The sequence below is a fragment of the Mus musculus genome, chromosome 17 (assembly GCF_000001635.26).
Source record: "Mus musculus strain C57BL/6J chromosome 17, GRCm38.p6 C57BL/6J".
NCBI lineage: Eukaryota > Metazoa > Chordata > Mammalia > Rodentia > Muridae > Mus > Mus musculus.
The window spans coordinates 35,238,800-35,262,616 of record NC_000083.6 but is presented as its reverse complement, the minus strand read 5'-3'; the positions used below and the strand labels follow the sequence as shown (position 1 = coordinate 35,262,616).

At 50.4% G+C, this 23,817-nt stretch overlaps 1 protein-coding gene and 4 non-coding genes across 6 annotated transcripts; all 5 read right to left on the bottom strand.

Moving 5' to 3' along the window:
* Window positions 1-8,909: 8,909 nt before the first annotated feature.
* Ddx39b (DEAD box helicase 39b) lies at window positions 8,910-20,871 on the bottom strand. 2 transcript variants are annotated; one of them, NM_019693.3, is made up of 11 exons: window positions 20,765-20,871; window positions 19,167-19,504; window positions 18,354-18,481; window positions 18,069-18,161; window positions 15,497-15,680; window positions 13,548-13,666; window positions 11,239-11,370; window positions 9,761-9,870; window positions 9,509-9,653; window positions 9,263-9,410; window positions 8,910-9,144 (listed from the first exon to the last, which is right to left on the bottom strand). In NM_019693.3, the coding sequence occupies exons 2-11, from the start codon at window positions 19,375-19,377 to the stop codon at window positions 9,128-9,130; spliced, it is 1,287 nt and encodes a 428-aa protein (NP_062667.1). In that variant the 5' UTR covers window positions 19,378-19,504; window positions 20,765-20,871; the 3' UTR covers window positions 8,910-9,127. The 2 variants fall into 2 exon arrangements, with proteins under 2 accessions (NP_062667.1, NP_001239386.1); NM_001252457.1 differs by lacking the exon at window positions 20,765-20,871 and adding an exon at window positions 19,782-19,800.
* Mir8094 (microRNA 8094) lies at window positions 11,212-11,328 on the bottom strand. The gene has a single exon (NR_106169.1). It is a non-coding gene; the product is annotated as a microRNA 8094 (primary transcript).
* Gm25128 lies at window positions 15,367-15,442 on the bottom strand. Its single transcript, XR_003952425.1, has one exon. It is a non-coding gene; the product is annotated as a small nucleolar RNA SNORD83 (small nucleolar RNA).
* Mir6975 (microRNA 6975) lies at window positions 18,482-18,542 on the bottom strand. The gene has a single exon (NR_105941.1). It is a non-coding gene; the product is annotated as a microRNA 6975 (primary transcript).
* On the bottom strand, window positions 19,863-19,939 carry LOC115488830. Its single transcript, XR_003952424.1, has one exon. It is a non-coding gene; the product is annotated as a small nucleolar RNA SNORD83 (small nucleolar RNA).
* Window positions 20,872-23,817: the final 2,946 nt, after the last annotated feature.

Here is a 23,817-nt window from a genome sequence, read left to right as displayed (position 1 = left end):
GGCCTGCAAGCCCCACAGGGATCCCACAGAGACCAGGCTCTGTTCACCTGCAATGGGCGGCTCACACTGCCAAGCCTGAGTGCAGGACTCTCATCTGTAAAGGGGAGACTTTGCCTATTTCCTCAGGATCTGTCTTCTCAGCCTCGGGCTTAGTCTCAGACTCCTCCTGTTTCTTCCCATATGAAGCCTCTGTAGCTCCAGATGGGTGTGTTTTATGTAGAAGAATTGTCATTCTCAGTCCTGAGATTGTCCGGGTGGACCTAGGTCATTGTCTCAGCACTGTAGACCCCGTTGTCCACTGGGAAGAGGGCTTGGTATCAAAGGAACATAAATTTTATTAATCACCCCATTCTCCATGTTTCGTTCAAAGGTTCTCCAATTTTATCCAAACATGGTGTATATCTGTAGTGTGGGGTGTCCCACGCACCCCCATTTTTAACTTACAGGACCAATAGGGACATCCTCCACAGGTATTAGTGTCCTTAATGCATGATGGGTCTGATTGCCAAGGAGAGCAAGCAAGGGAATGAGCACTGGAAGAGGCGATTGGCTGTATAGGAATCGTAACGGGTTTCTGACGTCCCGCTAGTGTGCAGTCTCCAGTCCCGATGCCTGGTTCTTCCCAGATGTTTCCCTGACGTTAAACAGGCAGAGCATGGTGTTAGGAGGAGTGGGGCTAGCCGAAGCATGGCGTCAGGCAGGGTAAAAACAGCCATGGGAATGACAGAGAAGGAGCCTTGAGGGGCTGGGGGTGGGGAGAACAGCAACAGGGAGCCATGTCAATGAGGAACTGAATGTCCGCCCAGGTGACCTGCTTGTGTGACCTCGGGGGCCTGCACGGTCTCCTCTTTGTTTTCTCTGTGATCCCCAGGCATGCCATCTTTCTGACTGGAGGGTGTCGTCGGTCATACCCAGACAGGATCAACAAATCCCCTTCCTACTCTTAATAGGGAATAATCCGTCCACTCCAGCACCCGTCAAGTGGGTCCTTCCATCTGACCAGGATGGGTGGCATAGGTGGTGGTTGAGTCCAGTGACAGACAATGGGAGGTTTGTCTTGGGTGGCATAGATGTTGAACACATTCAGTGTAAATAATGCCAGGTTTAATTCAGTGTTGGTGGTAGAAAGCCTTGTATTTAATTAAATTTTTTAAGTATTTGATTTGTTCTTTCAATAACAGCTTGGCCCTGAGTGTTGTGAGGGATACCAGTACGGTGGACAATTATTTTAGAATTGATGGCTGTTGAATGGTGGTCCAGTATCATCTTTGATATGGAGAAGGACCCTTGTAAAAGCAAAAGTGGAGAACATGTGATTAATTAGGGTTTTTTTTTTATAGGAATAGGTATCAATGGTAACGATTACAAATTTCTGTGTACCGAATGTGGGATGTGGGTGGCATCACTCTTGCAAGAGGGTGTTAGCCTTAGGGCCTCTGGCCTTGGTGCCCAATTGTTGTGTATCAGGGGTGCAAATTAGGGAGGCACTGGAGGAGAAAGTTCTGAGGATGTGCCTGAGGTATTTAGTGGGGGTATTGGGGAATTTGAGCTGTAGCCCTTTCAGGTTAATATGGGTGAGCTGAGGGGAGTTCTTTTGCAGTGAGGGTAACAGAGTAAAGGCCCCACTTGTGGCAATCTTACCGGCTGCTGTGTTGCTACCAGAGAGGGGTCTGATGAGCTGTGCTGAGTGTGACTACACATGGCTGATCACAAATGGGATATGTTCTAGGTTAAAGTATTTTTGAAATCGTATTCGTTGGGGAAAAGGGTCACTACCAAGCCTGACCTAGCAGCAGGCTAGCCATGGGAGTAAGCTGACTGTATAAGCGGTGTCTGGATAAAGATGAGCTGGTTCTTTCAGGTATGTTAAGACCAGATGGAATACAGTTCTTTTAATTGGGGAGATTTATCTGTGAAAGGGGGAAATGTGACTCAGAGCTGGTGTGTCTCTTTGGTATACTATGTAGACAGCACCCTGTCGCTCTCCATCCATGAAAACTCTGTGGGCCATGGGATATCAGACCAAAAGCACAGTAGTGCGGGGGGAAGACACCTAAAGACTGGTGTGGCTGCAGGAAGTTATCTTTGGGATAATGGTTGTCTGTCTGTCCCAGGAAGCCGATGAGGCTATTAGCAAAAGGGGTGTGGTTTCCCAGGAGACACTGGATGTCTGGGAGAGGGAAGGGCAAAACAGTTTCACCAGGTTCTTTTTTTTTGGGGGGGGGGGGTCGAGACAGGTTTTCTCTGTGTAGCCCTGGCTATCCTGGAACTCACTTTGTAGCCCAGGCTGGCCTCGAACTCAGAAATCCGCCTGCCTCTGCCTCCCGAGTGCTGTGATCAAAGGCTTGCGCCACCACGCCCGGCTACACCAGGTTCTTTACCTATAGCTTTTAAGGTGCTCTCTCTTCCTGTCCTAATTATAGTGGATAAAGTGTCAACCTCTGTTAGTAGTTGAGGGGCTCTCCCTGTTGGCGTATGGAGCCATTCTAGGGTCCCCGTTAGGGCAAGATTTGAATATGAAGACCCGGATTGGGTGTTGTGGATCATAGCGAGGCAGGTGTATGTAACATGGTGTTTAATAGAACAAATGATCTCTCTGGCTGTTGGGAGAGAAGAGAGAAGGAATCCTTTCCACCTTTAAGTAAATCAAACAGAGGCTGTGATTGCCTGGTTGATATAAGGAGCCAAGGTCTAAGCCAATAGTGCATATTCATGAATGGATGCAGAGGGTCTGCCTCTTGCTGGCCGACATCTTTACTCATCCTCGTCTGTCCAATCGGCACAGTCTGCAGGCAACAAGCCAGGCTGCACTAAGCCAGGAAAGCCAGGCTTAATTTAAAGTAGTACAGCTACTGTTTCTGGGGTGTTCTCTGAATCCTTGTAAGTGGAGGGGCATTTCTGTGTGCATCTACAGATGCAGGGTGAGTCTTATTGGCACTGGTGTGGTACGGTAAGGGTCCCTGAGCATCCTGCACCTCCTTTAGAGTGTTTCCATATCAGAGTAACTATCAGCAAAGGTAGAGCTGATCTGAACAGCTCCCTTGTGACCCACCAGCCCCTCCTGCCGTTTTCCCTGCTTACAGCTTGCTAAATTCGAATGTACACCCATGTTGTGTGACAGGATTGTCCTGGTAGACTTGACACCCCTCTTCTCGCCTCAAAATGTGAACCCATGGCAGACAAAAGTAACAGTGGCACCAAAGTCCACCTTGGTGAGCCAGTGAGATTTTGCTGGGTTACCAGAAGTACAAGTAATGAGAACTGAGATAGTTTGAATACAGCCGGCCCAGGGTGTGGCACTATGAGGAAGTGTGGCTTTGCTGGAGTGGGCATGGCTTTTTTAGAGGAAGTGTGTCACGGTGGGGATGGGCAATGAGAGCCTCCTAACCACACTAGGTCTTCCCCTAGCGGCCTTCAAATGAAGATGTAGAACTCGGGGGCTGGCGAGATGGCTAAGCGTTTAAGGGCACTGACTGCTCTTCCAGAGGATCTGAGTTAAGCAAACACACATACTGATAAATTTTTGGATATGGTTTTATACACACACACACACACACACACACACACACATGTTTATTTATTTTCAAGGTTTTGTGTAGCTCCAGTTGTTCTGGAACTCTTATGTAGACCCAGGTGGCCTAGAACTCCAAAGATCTGCCTGCCTCGGTCCCCACCCCACCCTAGTGCTGGGATTAAAGACATGGACACCATGCCAAGGTTTTAATAACATCTCGACAGGCTATAATAATAAATTCTGGGCTAGAGAAATGGCTCAGCGGTTAAGAGGACTGACTGCTTTTCCAGAGGTCCTGAGTTCAAATCCCAGCAACCACATGGTGGCTCACAACCATCTGTAATGAGATCTGATGCCCTCTTCTGGTGTGTCTGAAGACAGCTACAGTGTATAATAAATACATAAATCTTTTTTTAAAAATTCTTTAAAGGTTGTCATCGCTGACCTAGAATTTCCCAAATGGCTTGTAACAATTTTGGAAGTGTTGTGAAAGAGACACACTTTTTTTTTTTTTTTTTTTTTTTTCGAGACAGGGTTTCTCTGTATAGCCCTGGCTGTCCTGGAACTCACTTTGTAGACCAGGCTGGCCTCGGACTCAGAAATCCGCCTGCCTCTGCCTCCCAAGTGCTGGGATTAAAGGCGTGCGCCACCACCGCCCGGGTAAGAGGCACACTTTTTGACAACAGTGTGGTTTCCTGTTTTCCTTGTCATGTTCAAATCACGTGGGTGTACTCATAGTTTCATAGACCAGGAGAGCCGCCTGCAGGCTATCTGTGGAACTGCAGGCACAAATCCTAATCGGTATTGCAGCCGACCAGAAGCTTTGAGGGTAACAATGGCCCTGAAGCTCGGAAGCGCAGCCAGCTTGCCGCTAAAGCACCATCTTCCCAGAGCTTGCAGCTTTTTGGACATCAGAGAATTGAGACCTCCCCCAGGAGGTGAGGGAGAAGGTTGGACTCAGGATGTAAACAAGCAGGTTTCTGAGAAAGTGAAACTAGCCTGGTCCACAAGCGTTGGCTCCCAGTTACCTCTGGAGGATTCTGAGCAGCCCAGCGGGCCAACTCTGAGTTTCTCAGAGTTCCCGGGTCCCAGCTGTCATGAGTCTTCACGTGGGTTGCGTGGGCTGGCTTTCCAGCTGCCTTTGAGTCAGCCCCTACTCCCGTAAGTAACTGTCTTAGTTACTTTTACAGCTGTGAACAGACACTATAACCAAGGAAACTCTTAAAAGAACAAATTTAATTGGGGCTGGCTTTCAGGTTCAGAGGTTCAGTCCATTATCATCAAGGCAGTATCCAGGCAGGCGTGGCACTGGAGGAGGAGCAGAAAGAGAGTTCTACATCTTTTTAAATTTATTTACTTATTTTATGCATATGAATACACTGTAGCTATCTTCAGACACACCAGAAGAGGACATCAAATTCCATTATAGATGGTTGTGAGCCACCATGTGGTTGCTGAGACTTGAACTCAAATCAAGTGACATGTCACAGGGTTTCTATTGCTGTGGTAAACAACATGACCAAGCAATCTTGGGGACGAGAGAGTTTATTTGGCTTATACTTCCACATCACTGTTCATCACTGAAGGAAGTCAAGACAGGAAGTCAAAACATGGAAGGAACCTAGTGGCAGGAGCTGATGTGTTAATTAATTAATTAATGTGGCAGAGCATTGAAAACCCAGCTGCCATGCTAACAAACTACTGCAAAGCTTGCTTGCATCTCAGTTGCTGTCAAATAACATGGCTTAGGTTCTTCTCAGTGGCCCGGGGTTCTGAGCACGTTTCCTGGGTCATTGTGAACACAAGACAGCTCAGGACTGTTCCAAAGAGCAGAGACAAGAGCTGGTGTGCACGTACACACACTCACACACACTCTTTCTCTCTCATACACACTCACACTCAATCACACACACACTCTCACACACTCTCTCTCTCATACACACACTTTTTCTCTCTCACACACACTCTCTCTTACACACACACATTTTCTCTCTCTCTCACACACACTTTTTCTCTCTCACACACACTCACACTCAATCACACACACACACACACACACTCTCTCTCTCTCTCTCTCTCCCTCTCTCTCTCTCTCTTTTTGTTTTTGTTTTTCGAGACAGGGTTTCTCTGTGGCCCTGGCTGTCCTGGCACTCACTTTGTAGACCAGGCTGGCCTCGAACTCAAGAAATCCGCCTGCCTCTGCCTACCAAGTGCTGGGATTAAAGGCGTGCGCCACCACACCCGGCCCCCCCCCCTCTCTCTCTTATACACACACGCACACGCACACGCACACACACACACACACACACACGTCACTGGATGCTCCCAGGGAGGCTCCCAGGATAAAGCGACTGTCAGTTTATATCTGAGAGTCAGTGCTTGTGGATAAAGCTCAGTTGCTGACTGCCTGCTTTCCTTGTAAACGTTCACCAGACTTGGACCAGGCTTCTGCCAGAAGGGGGTTCTGTTTAACTGGCAGGGTGCTGAAGTGAGCAGGTCTGTCCCACCTTCCAGTGTGTAATGAAAGAGTGTAAATGAAAAGAATAAAAGCCCATCGGCACTGTTAGCTCTTGCTTCCAGGGAGACGTGCAGCCTCTTAGATGCCTCAATCTACTACGAGGTACTCAATAAGTATGTTTTTTAATTATTTTTATTTCATGTGCATTGGTGTTTTACCTACATGTATGTCTGTGTGAGGATGTGGGAGTCTCTGGAACTGGAGTTGCAAACAGTTGTAAGCTGCGCTGTGTGTGCTGGGGATTGAACCCGGCTCCTCTAGAAGATCAGCCAATGCTCTTAACTACTGAACCATCTCTAACTTCTGATTTATTTCTACGTATGTGTTTTGCTTGCATGCACATCTGTGCATCATATGCATGCTGTATCCACGGAGCAACATTACCCACAGAAAACACTGAATCTTTTTTTTTGAGACTTTAAATCTCACCTTATGTATGAGCATTTTGTCTGTATATATGTCTGTGCACCATGTGTGTGGAGTGCCCATGGAGGCCATAACAAGGTGACAGATCCCTCCCCTGGAACTGGAATTACAGATGATTGTGAGCTACCACGTGTGTGCTATGAACCAAACTCATGTCCTCTGCGAGAGCTGCCAGTGCTCTTAACCACTGAGTGACCTCTCCAGCCTCACCATCTGATTCGTTTTTACATAGATCTGGGGGCTCATTAGCTCCTACTGCAGCTGCCACCTGCAAGAACATTTCTAGAGATAGTTGGAAGAGGGCAGCAGCTGTTTTGGTGTTTTGGAAGAGTTAAGGGGTTGCACCGATTATAGGATTTGAATCTTGGACTCTCCTGTTAGACATTGGCCTCTTGCTTGCTAGGGCTTTTATGGAGACTGTACTGTGTGAGGACCAACCTCACAGTGACATGTCACAGGGTTTCTATTGCTGTGGTAAACACCATGACCAAGGAATCTTGGGGATGAGAGAATTTATTTGGCTTATACTTCCACATCACTGTCCATCATTGAAGGAAGTCAAAACACAGAAGGAACCTAGCGGCAGGAGCTGATGTGAAGGCCATGGAAGGCTGCTTACTGGCTTGTTCAGCCTGCTCCCCCAACCCCCACCGCTGTGATTGAGTTTCTCTGACAGCTCTGGAAGACCAGGCTGGCTTTGAACTCATAGAGATCTGCCTGCCTCTGCCTCCCAAGTGCTGGGATTAAAGGCGTGCACCATCATGCCCTTTCATTTTTTCCATTATGTATTCACTTTGCAGCACCCCATCTCCTCCTAGTCCCCTCCTCACACATTCCTTCCCCATCCTCCCTCCCCTTTCCAAGAATGTGCCCAGTCCCGCTTTCTTATAGAACCCAGGACCACCAGCCCTTCTCCAACAATCACTAATTAAGAAAATGCCTTACAGGCTTGCCTGCAGCCCAGTCCTATGGAGGAATTGTCTTAATTAAGGTTCCCTCCTGTGATGGACATAGCTTGTGTCAAGTTGACATATAAAACTATCCAGCACACGTGACTGGGCAAAGGGAACCCTAATGGTAATTGTCTTGAGTGGGGAAACCTAGCAAGTCTTCTGGCTTTCTCTGTGAACATCCATCCCTTCCCACCAGGATGTGGTGGCCAGATCTCTTCAGAAATGAGGATCTCAGGAGCAGAGGGCTAAGGGGCAGGAGCACTTGCTCTCAAGTCAGGTGGCTCACAGCTCCTGGTAACCTGCTCCTCGGGACCCAGCACCCTCTGCTGGCCACCATAGGCAATGCACACTTAGTGCATTTAGATAGATGCTGTCAAAACTTAATAAACTATTTTGAAAATAAAAACAAAGAATGAAACGGAGACTGAAGCATTTGGCTGTATGTATAGTTCCGCCTGATGAGACCCTGACTGTGGGGAAGCTCTTCGGCGCAGAGACCAACCTCCTCTTTGCTATCCCAGGGAGGCATAGAGAGGTACAGGCAGGGGCACAGAAGGTATGAATGAGACTTTTGCTCAAACCTTAGAGCAGAGGCCTGTGCTCTGGGGCATGTCTGAAGAAATGGGTGTCTCCCCCAAGTGACCTGGAGTAATACCATCCACCCCTTCTGAGGCACGCCCACCCACATGGCATCCATCACAACACCCAATTGTGCTGAGGCTAAGGGTGCAACTGCAGTTGTATGGATCTGAGATCTCAAGCCAGCAACACAAGTTCCAGCCTGTCAGGTCAGAGCGGGCAGGGGGCCCATGGGCCGGTGCCTTAGCAATGCCTGGCCCTGAAGTGCAATCAAGGTCTACAGAGAGGCGGTTCCGGTTCCAGGGAGCAGCAGCTCAGGTCTGTTACTTTCACCTCCCACCTCCGGCCCCCCCACTGCCAAGAACCCCAAGATAATCCTGCAACAGGCCCGCTCTACCTCAGATGCACGGCTGAGGTAAGAAGCTGCCTGGGCTTCACCTATGACCTTCTGAGCCTCAGACCAAAAACAGAAAGGGAAGGCAGGCCAGACCTCTCCACAGCTTCCCAAGGCTTCCAGCCCCTGCCCTGGTTGACACTTAGTCCAGCTAGGGACTCCAGGCTCTTTACACAGCTAAGCTGCCAGTATGCGTGTGTGTGTGTGTGTGTGTGTGTGTGTGTGTGTGTGTGTGTGTGCGCGCGCGCGTGAATGCGCATGCACGCACACGCCTGTGCACACATGCCTGTGCACACACGCTCAGGCATGGCCTACCAGGCCCCGCTTAGATACCTGGGAGATACAAGAAACTCAGCTGAAGGAGCTGAGGTACCAGGACGTGGGGCTTGCTCTCTTTACCTCCGGGCCCCAGCAGTGTCCCAGCCTCCCTGTCCACAGCCACCTTAGAAAGAAGACAATGACGCTGCCCCACAACCCGGCTCACGGCCCTCAGAATGACCCTGGTTCAAGCCATGAACAGAGCACTTACAGACACCACAGACACGGTTGTTTCATTCTTAGTTTTGTTAAAAAACAAAAACAAACAAACAAACAACTCTGATAAATCAGGACTAGGTTTAGGAGTGGTGGTGACGCAGAGAGAAGCATAGATAGGGTGGGCAGAGGCGTCGGTGTCGGGTGGGGCGGCAGTGTCTCCTCCTGACCCGTGTCCTCTTCTACAGCAGACTGACCACGCGAGTCCTCTACCGTGTCTGCTCAACTGGAGAAAAAAGTCACAGTAAGATACAAAATGGGAAACGCGCACACAGGCAGGCACACACACACACACACACACACACACACACACACACACACACACACACATAGGTGGTACTCACTGTAGGAGGAAATGTCAATCTCATCGGGCAGCTCGCTGATGTTGACCTCGAAACGGTCCTGAACGTCATTCAGGATCTTGGCATCATTCTCATCTGACACAAATGTGATGGCCAAGCCCTTGGTGCCAAACCGGCCCGCTCTGGCCACCTGGAAGGAGAAGGGTTAGACTGCAAGCCTCCCAGGGAAGACAAAGGAGAGGGGGGGTGCTCAGCACACACGGGAAGTGGGGTGGGCGGGCAGCTTACCCTGTGCAGGTAGGTGTCCGAGTCCTCTGGCATGTCATAGTTGAAAGCAATGTTCACACGCTCAATATCCATGCCTCGGCCAAACAGGTTGGTAGCCACAAGAATCCTCCGCTGAAAATCCTTGAACTGCTGATACCGAGAGAGCCTTTGTGAGAGTAAATGAGAGGGTTGAGACTCTCTTCTCTCCACACTGCCTCCTCCACAGGACAGGACCCAGATGGACGGGCAGGCACACACGCGCCTCCAACCCACCTCTCCTCCTGGGGCATTCCACGATGGATAGCAATGGCTGGGAAGTTCTGTTCCACTAGAAGCTGGGCCAGGGCGATGCAGCGCTGCACGGACTTCACAAAGATCACCACCTGAGGGAGCACGGGCATGATGATGTATGCACCAGCTTATCAGTCTTGTTTTTTTAAGTTCAAGTGTGTGGGGTTTGCCTGCACACACTTGTGCATGTGTGCCTGGTGCCTGGAGGGCCAGCAGAGGACATTGGACCATCTTCTTCCGCCACTGTAACTACATGACTGGGAGCTGACATAGAGAAATGAACTTGGGAACTCCTGGAAGAACAAAAGTGCTCTTAACCTCTGAGCCACTTCCCCAGCCCCAGAAATCTGATTTTTGGAGTTTTGAAGATTTCTGTGTGTGTGGTTTTGTGGGTGTCTGGCAAGTGCACTTTCAGGAGTGTTTGTTGATGCCCTGGGGCCAGTTACATGGACAGGGCTATGAACTCAAATGTGCATTCTCTGGAGAGCAGAAAGCTTGACACAGGGTTTCTCTATTTGCCCTAGTCGTCCTGAAACACGAGACCAGGCTGGCCCCACTTGTACTCACAGAGATCGACCAGTCTCTGCCCACTGCTTGGGATTAAAGATGTCTGCTAACACACCTGGCAGAACTTTGGCTTTTTGCTTTTCAAGGCAGCCCCTCTCTGTGTAGTCCTGGCGTCCTGCATTGCACTTTGTAGACTTAAGAGCTGCCAGCCTCTGCCTCCTGAATGCTGGGTTTAAAGGCATGTGCTACCACCTCCCAGACCTGGCAAAATTTCTAAAGGAATTCCTCCGTCCCTTACTCCAACCCAAATATCCTTTCACAATGTTTTTTTTTCTGCCCTTCAACCTGACTGCATGTACATCTAGGCCTTAATTTCTGAACATCCTGGCCTCTGAGCTGCATGGACACAAGACCTCAAACCCACAAGACCAGCACACAAGGGTGAGGCCACCTCTCAACATGTTAAGAATGAGAACTACAGGGCTGGTGAGATGGCTCAGTGGGTAAGAGCACCCGACTGCTCTTCCAAAGGTCCAGAGTTCAAATCCCAGCAATCACATGGTGGCTCACAACCATCTGTAACAAGATCTGATGCCCTCTTCTGGAGTGCCTGAAGACAGCTACAGTGTACTGACATATAATAAATAAATAAATCTTTAAAAAAAAAAAAAAAAAAAAAAGAATGAGAACTACAGTCTAGAGAACCAAAGGATCCTCTTCCAATACCAAGAGCCCCACAGCTCTTAGGCAAGTGCCAGGTGCCTGCAGAGCTCTGCTCCACTTACTGACGTCATCAAGTACTCTACCTCAGCTCTTACCCAACTTCCACTTGGGACTTGCTCCATCCACCGATTCACCTCCTCACCTACACGGCCTGTCAATCACAGGCTACTTCTACACAGGCTTCTGCCACAGCTGCAGTGCTCTCGCCTACACAGACCCTCGATACTGACCTGGTTGAACTCGAGGACATCGAGAAGATCAAAGAGCTTCCGGTTCTTCTCGTTGTCCTTCAGTTTCACGTAGTACTGCTGCAACCCGTGCAGCGTCAACTTGGTCTCGTCATCCACGAAGATCTCCATAGGCTGAGGGGGAGGAGGGGTGGGGGCAGGAGGAGGGCAGAGTGGGGGGGTTAAACCTGGGGGGGTGGAGGACGCTGATCTCCAATACACCCCATGGAAGGATGGGGAGGAGAGAGAAGACTGAAAACCCCTCCCCACCACAAAGAAGACTCTGCTGAGGTCTCTTTCCAGCTAGATCTGGTTAGCATCCACATCAATTGACTTTTAAGCCCAATTGACAATGATTAGAGATGGGAGCTCTGTACAGAGCAAGGTGCCAGTTGCCAGGTGGAAATGGAGGAAAGATAACAGGGCATGGTGCTCAAGGGGAGAGCATGCCAGAACACCCAGGAGAGGCAGTAATGTCACCAGAACAGGACAGGGACAACCGCCCTACTTAGCTGTCCTTTAGCAAATGTCCTCAAGACCAGAAGGTTGCAATGGACACTATAACAGACAGTCATCAGCAGCTCACTGACCCCAGCTCCCAGGTGGCTGAGGTAGTACATTCTCTAAAATGCCATCAAAGAGGAGCAAACACGGCTCAAGGTGAGAGACACCCTGCTCTGAGCCACCAGATCAGCTTTAGAAGAGAATGGCCTCTGAATTCAGTCAAAACCATCTACATTTGTGGGGTCGGGGACAATGGTCCCAGACAACAAGAATGCAGCCTCCCTCACCCACAGCTGCCATGGCCAGGCAGGCCAGGCCAGGTCAGGCCAGGTCACCTCTCTGAGCCCTAACTCAGCACAGCCTGCCCTCTTCTCAGCTCTCCTGGTATCAGGCAATACCCTAAGCAGCTCCTCCTGACCTGACCCTGAGTCCCCAACCCCTCAGATGCCCTCACACCTCCATCACTGAGCCTGCCTGCTTTCTAACTAACTCCTAACTAAAGGGCATGGCTTCTCTTCCTTTCTCCATCTCCTTCCTGGCAGCAGCCGTGAGATTTATTGCTTGGCTGCACTGTTTTTCTCTTCAGTTCTAATAAATCAATCTTTTAGCATCAAAAGTGGAAAGGCAATGGAAAGGAAATCACCTTACATTTCATAAAAAATAAGCGTCCCCACCCCTAACCCTTGAAGGGAAGGAAGGAGCAAACACTGCGACAGTTAACCCCAGGCTGGACTTCCCACTCTCCACACAGAGCCAGGGACCAAGGCAGGGTCACAGAAACCTCTTCCGGAAGACAGGCTCCTCAAATAAGTCCCACAGCTGCCTAATTCTGCCCCAAGCCCAGCCCAAGAGAAAGCCATCATCTTCTCAAGGGAAGGGCCCAGGAGGGGTGGAAGGACCCACTGCTCAGTCTCAGCTCTGACACCCACGTGGTCGCTTGTCAGTACAGCTTCCCATTCGACAGTTCCCATAACCCTCAACTTAAAAAAAATGAGAGAAAAAAAAATCCACCACCCCACTCAGGACACTTCCTCCCCCAACAAGTATGGGGAAAATGGGGTACAGCACATTAGTTTCAGGAAAAAACCGGGAACAGAAAAAGAGGCTGGATTGGTCCTCAGCATCTGGTCAGGCTCCCGTGGCCTCCGCGGCTGCCATCCGCTGCTCGCAGGTCTGCCTTCTGCCGTCGTGCCTCAGTGCTTCTCTGCTGCCAGCTCACATCAACCAAGGCTCCGATGGGCGCAAGGAGGTATGGGTGGGGAGGAGGAGGGGACTGGGGGCTGAGGTGCCAAAGGCCCCCGCTCCTGGAGGTTGGGAAGGGCCGATTCATGGTGCTGTTTGTTTGTTCTTCTTCTGGACAGGCCCTGCACCTGACTGTCCCTCTCTCGCTCTCCTGCCACTGACATGTAGAGTTTCGGTGAGCAGAGGCTCCAGCTGAAAGCTCCGTGCCACCCGGAGGCTGCGTGGCTGAAGGGGGTGTGTAGGAGACGATGGGAGGGTGGTAGGGCACAAAATTTTGCCCTACCCCCAAAGGGAGAAGAGGTTCAAAATGTCGTGATTAAAAAATGTCAAACACTACCCGCTCTCACGTTAACCCGACCAAGTCTTCCGGAGTTTCCCTGGCACGCGCAGACCCTATCGCTAACTGTCTCTGCCTCTGTGTTTTTCTTCAAGGAGTTGTTGCTCCCAGACGGGCACAAGCTCCCTTCTTGGTGCTTGAAGGACAAGGGAGTCTGGAGGAAGAGGGCGAGGAGGGGGAGAAGGCAGCGGGCGGGGAGTGGAGGGAGAGAAGGTAGAAGGGTATTTACATCTTGCATGAACTTGCGGCAGACTGGGCGGATCTCTTTGCTCAAGGTAGCACTGAACATCATGACCTGCTTCTCATGGGGGGTCATGCGAAAAATTTCCTGGACATCCCGACGCATGTCTGCAGGGGAGAAAAAAACCACACACACACAGAAGAAGTGAGTCTGTGACATAAGTCTGGTGAGGCCAATGAAACTCTGAGGGGAGCCACTGCAGAGATGTGGCGGTTCCATGATCTCAGGAACGAGTCAGGCTTCGTGGCACATGCCTGTAATCCCAGCACTTAGGAGGCCCAGGAGCTGTGTATACTAGTAACAGCATGGAATAAAGAATGTGCTTAGAAAAAGACTTGGGGTCAAGTTCCACTCTTGTTTTGACAAGAAATATGACCGAATCTACAAAGTGGGGAAAAAGTTCACGAGAGGCTCAGGGGACAGAAGCCCTTAAATATGGAGTATGAGGCTGGACAACGGTCCAGCAGCCACGGGCACTTGCTGCTCTTACAGAGATCCACATTAGCTTCCCAGTTCCCACGATTGCCTGTAACTTAGCTCCAGGGCGGTTCACTCCTCTGTCCTCTATGGGCACAAGCATGCATGCACACATACACACTTAAAAATAATAAACTTGCCGGGCATGGTGGTGCACGCCTTTGATCCCAGCACTCGGGAGGCAGGGGCAGGCGGATTTCTGAGTTCGAGGCCAGCCTGGTCTACAAAGTGAGTTCCAGGACAGTCAGGGCTATACAGAGAAACCCTGACTCAAAAAAAAAAAAAAAAAACAACTTACATTTGTAATCCCAGAACTCAGGAGGTAGAGGTAAGCAAATCTGAGTTTGAGGCCAGCCTGGTTTCTAACATAATTTCCAGTCCAACTAGTTCTACACAAGAAGACCTATACATACATACATACATACAGTCTCCAAGAAAATACCGCTGAAGGCCCTTTCCTGCTGCTCTCCCTACGCCCATCTCAGAACTTAATCTCTACACCAGTCCACTGTGCCTTCCACCTTCACCTCTCGCCTCACATACCCTGTTCCATGAGACATATACAGCCGATCTAATGCCACCAGAGTGCCATCTTGAGACAGTCAAAGGCCATTTGTAAAGACTTTTCTCTAGAGCTACACTCTTTTCTACTCTCCCAACTCAACAGAATCAATTCTCTCCCCCACCTCTTTTAAAGATAAGAGCTCGATATGTAGCCCTTGGGATTAAAGGCAGGTTAAGCCTTTTTTTCAAGAATTTCTCTGTGTAGTCCTGGATATCCTTGAACTGACTCTAGACCAGATGGGCCTCCAACTCAGAGACTCGCCTGCCTTAGACTCTTGAAGTGCTTGGATTAAAGGCATGTGCCAAAACTAGCACCCGGAGCTCCGTTATGTTATTATTTATATTCATTCCATGTACATCTAAGCAACACGAATGCACCTAGTGCTCAAAAAAGCCAAAGGAGGGTTTCAGGCACCCCTGGAAACCGGAGCTATGTATAGTGGTTATATGCTTTCATATGGATGCTGGGAATGAAACGAGGTCTTCTGCAAGAGCAGCCAAGTGCTCTTAACTAACGAGCCATTTCTCTAGCACTCCCCAAAGAAACTCTTAATGAAATTTCATCCTTATCACGCATGCTATACTGGGATACAAGGGCAGGCACCTGCTGCTCTTGTGTAACACCCAGTACATGGTCCATCCCTAAGGAGAGGGTGGTGGTGAGGACTTGTAGCGTCAGCACATTCAGTTCCCTGCTACAGGAAGGAGCGCAGGGCTGAGCACACCGCATCACTGTACAGCACCAGGGGAAGAGAAGGAGGCCCAGAGCCATCAGTCATGGGTGATAGATAAGGGTCGTCCTTGCACACAAGTGCTCCTATGTCAAACATACATCATTTGGCTCAAAGGGCTGCTCCCCAAACCACCTGAGCTGCGGCCTGGGCACCGCCACTCACCGAGCTGTTCAAGCATCTTGTCACACTCGTCCAAAATAAAGTGTTTAATGTGTTTGAGGTTCAGGCTCTTATTTCGAGCCAGGGCTAGAATTCGGCCAGGAGTCCCCACGACGATGTGTGGGCAGTTCTTCTTCAGCACCTCTTCGTCCTTCTTGATAGACAGACCGCCAAAAAACACTGCCACCTGTCAACCACGAGAAAGGACAATGTTCCAGTCTCCCAGAATTCTCCCCCATCCCTTTGGTTTGAGAGGCCTCACTGTATAGCCCTGGTTGGCCTAGAACTCACTTTGTAGATCAGCCTGTCTGGCACCAAGTACAGATTAAAGGCAGTGGGCCATCTTGCCAATACCAGTGTGTCCATTCTGTGGTTGACTGTAAACCAACTCTTAGCTTTCAGGCCTGCAGTGGCTCCTGTGCCTCCCATAAGAAACAAAGCGACCCCCTCAGCACCAGGGGGCCAAGGGGGATGGAGGAAGGGATGAACACTCAGCTTCTCCGCCTCCACTCAAACTCCACGACAGGATCGCTCTGCACAGCCCTAGCTGATCTACACAACGAGGCACGTGTGACTCCAAAGTCACAGCTTCCTTACACAGATGAAGAAAGCAAGAAGCCACCAGCAAGTGTGAGGCGCCACCCAACGATCAAACCACAAGCAAGCTTTCCTAACTGAACTGTCAGACAGTCTCCCTGGCCTGGAGCCTTTGCTTCCTCGGTGCCTGAGATAAAAGTCACACCATGTGCAACCCACTAGGTGAGTGTGTGAGCTGTGACACCAGGTGAGTGCTGGATGTGTGAGCTGTGACACGTGGACTTGTCCAATTTCAAGGGGAAAGAAATAACCAGGACGCTTACTCTACAGTAAACCTCTTCCTCTTCTCAATCCTGAACCACAATGGCTAACACATGCACACAGGAGCACTCCACTCCTGTTCACGATGGTTTACTGGTATCAGTTAAGCTTTCAGACATAGTTACAAATACTGAGGGAAAAGCGAGCTAAAACTAAGGGAGGGACTAGACAGCCCCCTAGAGGACACTGTGCTGCACAGCCAAGGAGAAGTACAGATGATTCTGATTTTATGATGGGGGGGGGGACCTAACCAGCTAATCTGCAGGCTCCTACACCAAACCCAACCTCAGACTTGATCCCAACTCTCAGAGCATTTTGAGTAGCACAAGGGTGCTGTGGGTCCTGCAGAGAAGGACTGCAGCTTTGCCACCCTCCCTCTTTGTTTTGAGACCTTAGCCCCGGGCAGCCTTCAACTCCAGCAAACGCCCACCTCAACCTCCCAGGCCATGGGAATACAGGAATGAGCCACTGATCCAGCTTCAGTTCCCAACTATTAAATCCACCACAAGGGACCGGTCAGCCAAGGAACTGAAAGTCTATTAGTTTTTTGGCAAGGTATAATGACATACAGCCAGAGGCACAGGCACACAGACATAGACAATGCCTCCAGATTACAAACTATTTTCAAAATCCTAGGAAAAAGATATATAAATACGCTAAAATGTTTCAGAGGCCAGTAAGCTTGCACACAGACAGGTTAGGAAAACAATGTCTAATGCTTGGTTATGCCGAGCAATGGAAACCTCAGAGATCACAAGATCTCTGGCCTCCTTTAGCATTTTGCACATACTGCCTTTCCTTTTCTTCTTCTAGAATTCCCCCTTTTAAATCTGTCATGCTGGGCGGTTGTGGAGATGCTCGCCTTTAATCCCAGTAGAGGCAGAGGAAGGTGGATTTGACTCAAAGGTCAGCCCAGACTGATCCAAGCTGCTCTTTCCCCACCCTAACCAGAATAGGAAGTCTGCACACATCTCTCTACTCACAGGGCCAGCTTACAAGGCCTTTCAAACCCAGCAGGCCACTCACCCAAGCATGGAAATATATAATCTCAAAAGTTCCAAAGGATGCCAACTGTGAGGCCACACCACGTTCCTTCACAGAGGACACAGGCCACTTGTTATGACCCCCGGAAAGCTTTAACCACTCTAGAGTTAAAGTCCACACCAGGGCTGTTTTAAGAGCATCTAGCTTCCTCTTGCCACATACAACCCAACTCTCAAACAATCTACCAAGCAATTCAGGAGAACAGAACAGAGGCTCTGGCCAAGCCAGGTGGCAAAGGCCTGCCCCAACTACTCAGGAACCTGTGGCAGGAGCCTCAGGTTCAAGGCCTCCTATCTCTAGACTAAGGTGAGTTCAAGGCCTACCAGGACAACGTGGTGGTTAAGAGACAGTCGTGAACATAAAAACAAAGGACCCAGGGGTGGCTCAGTCCCACACATAGTAGCTCAAGGCTCTGGAATGGAATCTGCAATACCAAAACCAACTAACCACAAAGTGTTGCGGTGGTATCACCTAAAGCTACGAACTCTCAGGAACACACAGGTGTATTCACAGTATGGAACCTGGAAGGGCAGCCACAGAAGGGTGTGGCACTAACTGAAGTCTCTCATGTGACCACACCACTGACAGCACAGGGATGCCCGAGGACAGCCAACCTCCCTCCCAGTGCCTGTCTCCCCACAGCCTCCTGTCCCAGGTTTCTTTCCCCCCTTACCTTGACATTCGGCATGTACTTAGAGAAGCGCTCATATTCCTTGCTGATCTGAAAAGCCAGCTCCCTAGTGTGACACATCACCAGCACAGACACCTTTGAGGGAGCAAATGGAGACAGACACAGTAAAGTCAGCCCCTCGTCACAAGAGCATCCAGCAACTTGTCAGTGATGTTGGCGAACATTCCCCTTGAACTGCAGAGGACACCAGCTGAGAACACATGGAGCCAGAAACGGCCTCCTGGTGATTCAATCTCCACACCCTCTCCAGCACTGCCCCCAACATACCTGCCCAGTAACGGGCTCCAGCTGCTGCAGTGTGGCCAGGACAAACACTGCTGTTTTTCCCATGCCTGACTTGGCCTGGCACAGGACATCCATCCCCAGAATGGCCTGCGGGATGCACTCATGCTGGACTAGGAGGAGAAAGGAGAGACATTTTTGCACCGTGCCAAACCCCTTTCTCCCCAGCCGACTCATCATATGTCACCTTGTCACCTTTCAGACCCCATCCTTTCCCTGACCCTCATCACTCTTACACTCAAGTCAAACCCTCCTACCCCAGCTCCCCAGTTCCGCTAAGAAAGAACCCTCGTGAAGCTACCAACAGCTCACCTTCCACGTTCCTGGCTAAACTTACTTTTCTTACACCGCAACAATCTATGAATTCGACTGCCACAGGCCATTTCTCCTACATAGGTTGCTGTGCTTTTGGGTCATGTAACCCTGCAACCTTGAACAAAATGAAGGACTTGGTACCTGACCCAGAAGCCACAGAAGCCAGCATCCTGATCGTTAAGGTTTCCGGAAACGACACTTGGCCTGGCCCAAAAGAAGGGAACTAAAGGTCCAACCAGGCCCTCTCTGGGAGTCCGAACAGTCAGAAAGACAAAAACCAAGCAAAAAAGCCAGGCACAGAACAAATGGCAGCCCTCTGTTTAACGGAGAACAAAAGCCTCTTCTACAGCTGCCGTCTTGGGTACATTCTCAGAGCTTGGCCTATCCCAAATAAATTCAAATCCTATGACCCTAGACTTGAACCTCCCTTTTCTTGCACCAGAGGTGCTAAATAAGGTCTCTACACCCAACAATAAAATGTACCCTCTGATGGATGCTCAAAGCCACAGTCAACGATGGCCCGGAGCAGCTCTGGCTTGAGTAGAAAATCTCGGAAGCCGGAGCTGTGGATGGAGACGTAGGAGCCCTTGACGTCTTTCTTGGCGGGAGCCTCGGTCCCATCTGCCCCAGCGGCTGTCTCCACCTCGTCGTCTTCGTAGTCCAAGAGCTCATTGTCCACATCGTTCTCTGCCATAATTGGGCCGGCAGGGGGAGAAGGGAGGTCTCTTGAGTTAGGTGTCCCAGAGCAGGTGAGGAAGCAAGGGCCAAAGAGAGGGGTTGAAGAACAGCAAGGGGAAAGACACCAGTTTCCGACAGAAGAGCTGGGAGAGGGGACAACAAAAAAACCGGAAAAACTCATCAGTCACGAATGGACTCGTCACTTCTCGTCGATCCCTACACCCGTCCTATTCTTCCCTAAACTGTGAAACCTTTGTCCCGAAAGAAGAGTTAACAAAGAGACTCATGACATAAGAAACGGGAACACCAGACGGGAGAGACAGAGTGGGCTCCACCGCTAACCAGACTTTGTAACACACACTTCGACAGGCAGGAGCCAACTGGGAGACCGCAGTAAAATGAGCGTGACTAACGACTCACACGAGGGTTGAGACACAAAGGACAAGGGAAGACAGAGACTGCGCTTTCTCCTGCCACCTCACGGTGGTGATCCCCAACGTCAGCCATCAGTCAAGGGTGATAGATAAGGGTCAGCACTGCGCAGAGCGCTCACTTCCCAAATGCAAACATCATGTGGCTGCCGCTATTCTCTTGCTCAGAAACCCCCGAGTGGCCGTCCCAGCGGCGCACACCTGGACCGGGGAACAGAAGCAGGAAGGAGGGTGGTGCGGGGCGGAGGGTGGGAAGTGTATGAATGGCTCCATTTCAAGAAAAAAAAAATTTTTTTGTTTTGAAAAAGATGGGTGTGTGCAGTTCAATGGCAGTGCTTGCTTAGTAACGCGAGAGGCCGCAAGGTTCGGCTCAGCGCTGCCAAAGTTAATTTTAAAAGTCGCACTAAGGAATTAAGGTCACAGCTGAGAACGATGCAGGATTAAGAGTGTGAGCCGGGTGGCCTTAGAAAGGAACGCCTTGCAGTGCTCTCGGAAAAGCTTCCCCAGAAGTGCGCGACACCATCGGCCACGCACAGAGGCAGCCATTCACAGAGAGCTCCAAATAAGGCAGCGAAAGCGGGGTCAAAGGGCTGGACGGGCCCCGGAGCGAGATCTTCCCATCCCTGGGCGAGCAAGAAAAGGCCCGGAGGGGAGATGCGAGGGGCCCCGCCCTCCTCCTGGCGCCGCCTCCGGCCGCCGCGGCCCCGGGTGGGCAGAGGACCCACTGGAACACCCAGGAAGCGCGGAGACACAATGGCGGCCGAGGCCACCATTTTGGATCGTTCCCCCCTTGTCTCCCAGCTCCCCGCCAAGATCTGCTCTCAGAAAGGGGTGAAGACAACAGAACTGGACGCCCGCCTGCGCGCCGGCGGCCACGGCGCCGGCCCGGCACCGGGTATCAGGGACCCGCGCGGCGGGGCGAGCCGCGGGAGAAGCAGATGGCGGTGGATGGTGCACAGGGCCAAAGCTTACCTAAGCACTGCGAGCGTGTATGGCGGCAGCAACGGGGACGGAGGCGGGAAGCTGCCTTCACTTCCGGTTCCAGGCTCGCCCCGGCCTCCCGCCTTCCCGGCCGCCAGGGCGCACGCGCAAGGAGCCGGAAGCAGGCTTTCGCCGCGCGCGCTCCGCGGCTGGCTTTGCAGAACGCCCACTTGAAATGAAGCTTCAGACGACGCCTCCTCCGGTCGCCAGTAGCAAGAGCGCGACAGGAAACTCACGTCTTCCCCCGCAGAGCTCTCCATTTTGTTCTTCTACGCTTATGCAACACCCTCCGACGGTCGGCTCTACTTTAGTTTTGTTTGCCACGCCAGGCTTCTCCCTGGGCACCTCTCTGTGGGCATGGAGGACTCCGCGATCGAATGAGAAGCGTTTCTCACGGGGTCCTTAGCCTCGTAGTCAAGGTGACCCGAGAGCGGCTAACTCGGGCCTCTGCTGGAGGGGAGGGGGACACGTGACCACGCCCATTACAGTCGTGCAGAGAATAGGCAGGATTTACCCAAAATTATATCGAAAGATGGAGGCTTACATTCTGTCTAGGTGCTAAATAAATGGTGGGGTTTGAGGTTATGCACCTTTCCATAATTCTTGCTAACTAGAGCAGCAGAATAATCTCAGTTCCATTATTCAGCCTGGACATCCCCCTCCCCCCATGTGGTATTCCCTTTGAGATGTTACATATAGCAGAAGTGTTGTCCTGTTGCCTTGCTACATAAACACAAGCTCGGGCTTTCCCTATTAAGGACACTTAATATTAATACAAAGTAACACTAAGTATCAGTGTTGCCAACCAGCTGGCTGTGTCCTGCTCAACGCATAAGCTCTCTGGGCTGGGGCTTGGTAGCTTTTGATCCCTCCGCATTTGGCAGCCCTAAGCAGCAGGCCGGCGGGTTTTGTATAAATCAGAGAGGAGTGGGAATTCCTCGGCCCTGGTAACTTATTACGAACTGTAGCTCCAGAAAGTGCGGTACCTGGGCCTTTAGCTTTGAAGCGTTTCCAGGAACTCTCCTAGTGACCTAGTTGGCGGGCTCTTAGCCACTGTCTTCCTGTTACTGGACCTAATGTGACATTGTGGAGGGTAGCATAGTAAGGTTTGTCCCAGCTGACCCAAGTGAGCCAAACTTTCTGCTTTACAGCCAGCAAAGGGTGTTTGCACCAAACACAGCAAACAGCAAACTCGTGCAAATGAAGACTTGTGTTTGCACCAATCATAATATTGTCCCTTTGGCATCAGTGATAACACATCTTCCTGCTACTGGACTATGGGAAGTTCCACCCTCCACTGGGGGAGGAGAGAGAGGACAGAAACAATCCTGGCTGAGCCATTAGCTGTGTGGTTTCCTCAAAGACTTTATAGAAGATTCAAAATGGCCATGCTGACAGTCCTCGTTAAGGTAGCCAGGGCAGGAAGGGATTGTCTTAACAGCTGGCTGTGATTTTAACAATGCTTAAAACCTGGGCCACTGGGGCCACAGCAAGGTGAGTGCCCCTCATCTGTCTTGCCATTTTTTTCTTCCTTTCTCTGTTACTGAGTTTGAGCAGTTATATAGACTGGCCTCAAGCTCTCAATTCTCCTGCTGGAGGATTTGAATGCAGACCCATGCCCCGCTCCACTCTTCCTGTAAACATATGAAAATAGAGAAATAAAACAAGGTGGCCAAGGCAATACAGCTAGCAGGGAAACACCAGGGTGTAAGCACCCCAATTTCCTATCACATGTGTCCCTCCTCTTCAAAAATCTCCTTGCTTTTGTATAGCTATTTCCCCCGAAACATTTCCTCCTGATGAGAGTGGAGAAGGCTCAGGAAATTCAGAAAAAAAGTTGCAAGACACGGAACACTTCTCCCAGATTGTGTCACCAATAAACAGCTCCTGGTGGCAGGACTCTTTGGTCTGCATACAAGTCACGCTGGTGGGCGACTTTCTGATGGGAAGCTACTCCAGTCTCACTCCTATAAGTAACCTATCACCCACCATACTGCCAATAACTCCAGCGAGCTCTTTGGTCTGCCAAGTGAGACTTGGGTGGTGAGATATCTTTGGTGTTTCATGACTGCCTTATTTGGCATAGATTTTTTTTTTTTTTTCCTGAGACAGGGCTTCTCTGTGTAGCCCTGGCTGTCCTGGAATTCACTCTGTAGACCAGGCTGGCCTTGAACTCAGAAATCCACCTGCCTCTGCCTCCCAAGTGCTGGGATTAAAGGCATGCGCCACCACACCTGGCTTATAGTTTTTTTTTTAATGTCTCTCTACAGAAAAGTCATATAAGACTATGAATTACCTCATTGATTCAAGTTCAGGGTGAAATGAGCAGTGAAGAGAACTGATAAAGGAATGGGGGTCAGAGACCAGCAGTGTCCCACCCCCTCACCCCCTACCACCACCACCCCAACTTCCTCCTTCCCCACCCCAGCATCTTTTTATTCCAAAGTATTCCTCAACTGCCAAGTGTGTGCCAAGTGCTATCTAGGCTCTGGGGATACAACGACCTTTATCATCAGATACATAATGAGAGCCAATACCCAAACATAATGTCAAGCCAGGCGTGGTGGTGCACGTCTTTAATTCCAGTACTCAAGAGGCAGAGGCATGTGGATCTCTTGTGAGTTCAAAGCTAGCCTGGCCTAGCAAATTCCAGGGTAGTCAGAGATACTTAGTAAGATAGTAAGTCTCTGTCTCTCTGTCTCTCTCTCTCTCTCTCTCTCTCTCTCTCTCTCTCGTGTGTGTGTGTGTGTGTGTGTGTGTGTGTGTGTGTGTGTCTGTCTGTCTGTCTGTCTGTCTGTCTGCCTGCCTGCCTGTCTGTCTGTCTCTGTCTCTGGTGCTGATGAGCAGTGTAAAACCAGGAAAGAGACAGAGTGCTGCTCTGCCAACATTTCCCTTACAACTATCTATGCAACTCTCTGTTCAAGAGGGGACACAGTACTGTGTCCTTTTGTTTCTCCATAAAGCTTCCAGGACAGCCCTTTGCAGTGTTTTGGAAACTATATAAATGCATAACTCTGAGGACAGCGAACCAAAGTGAGCAACGG

Bases quoted from the DNA above. Each gene is read 5' to 3' on its own strand.
- Ddx39b (NM_019693.3), bottom strand. From the start codon at position 19,377: ATGGCAGAGAACGATGTGGACAATGAGCTCTTGGACTACGAAGACGAC. The intron at 18,162-18,353 runs GTATGTTGGGGG...GCTCCCTCAAAG, and splicing joins TGGAGCCCGTTACTGGGCAG to GTGTCTGTGCTGGTGATGTG. The intron at 9,654-9,760 runs GTGGGTTGGAGG...ACTCTCACAAAG, and splicing joins GGAATGCCCCAGGAGGAGAG to GCTCTCTCGGTATCAGCAGT.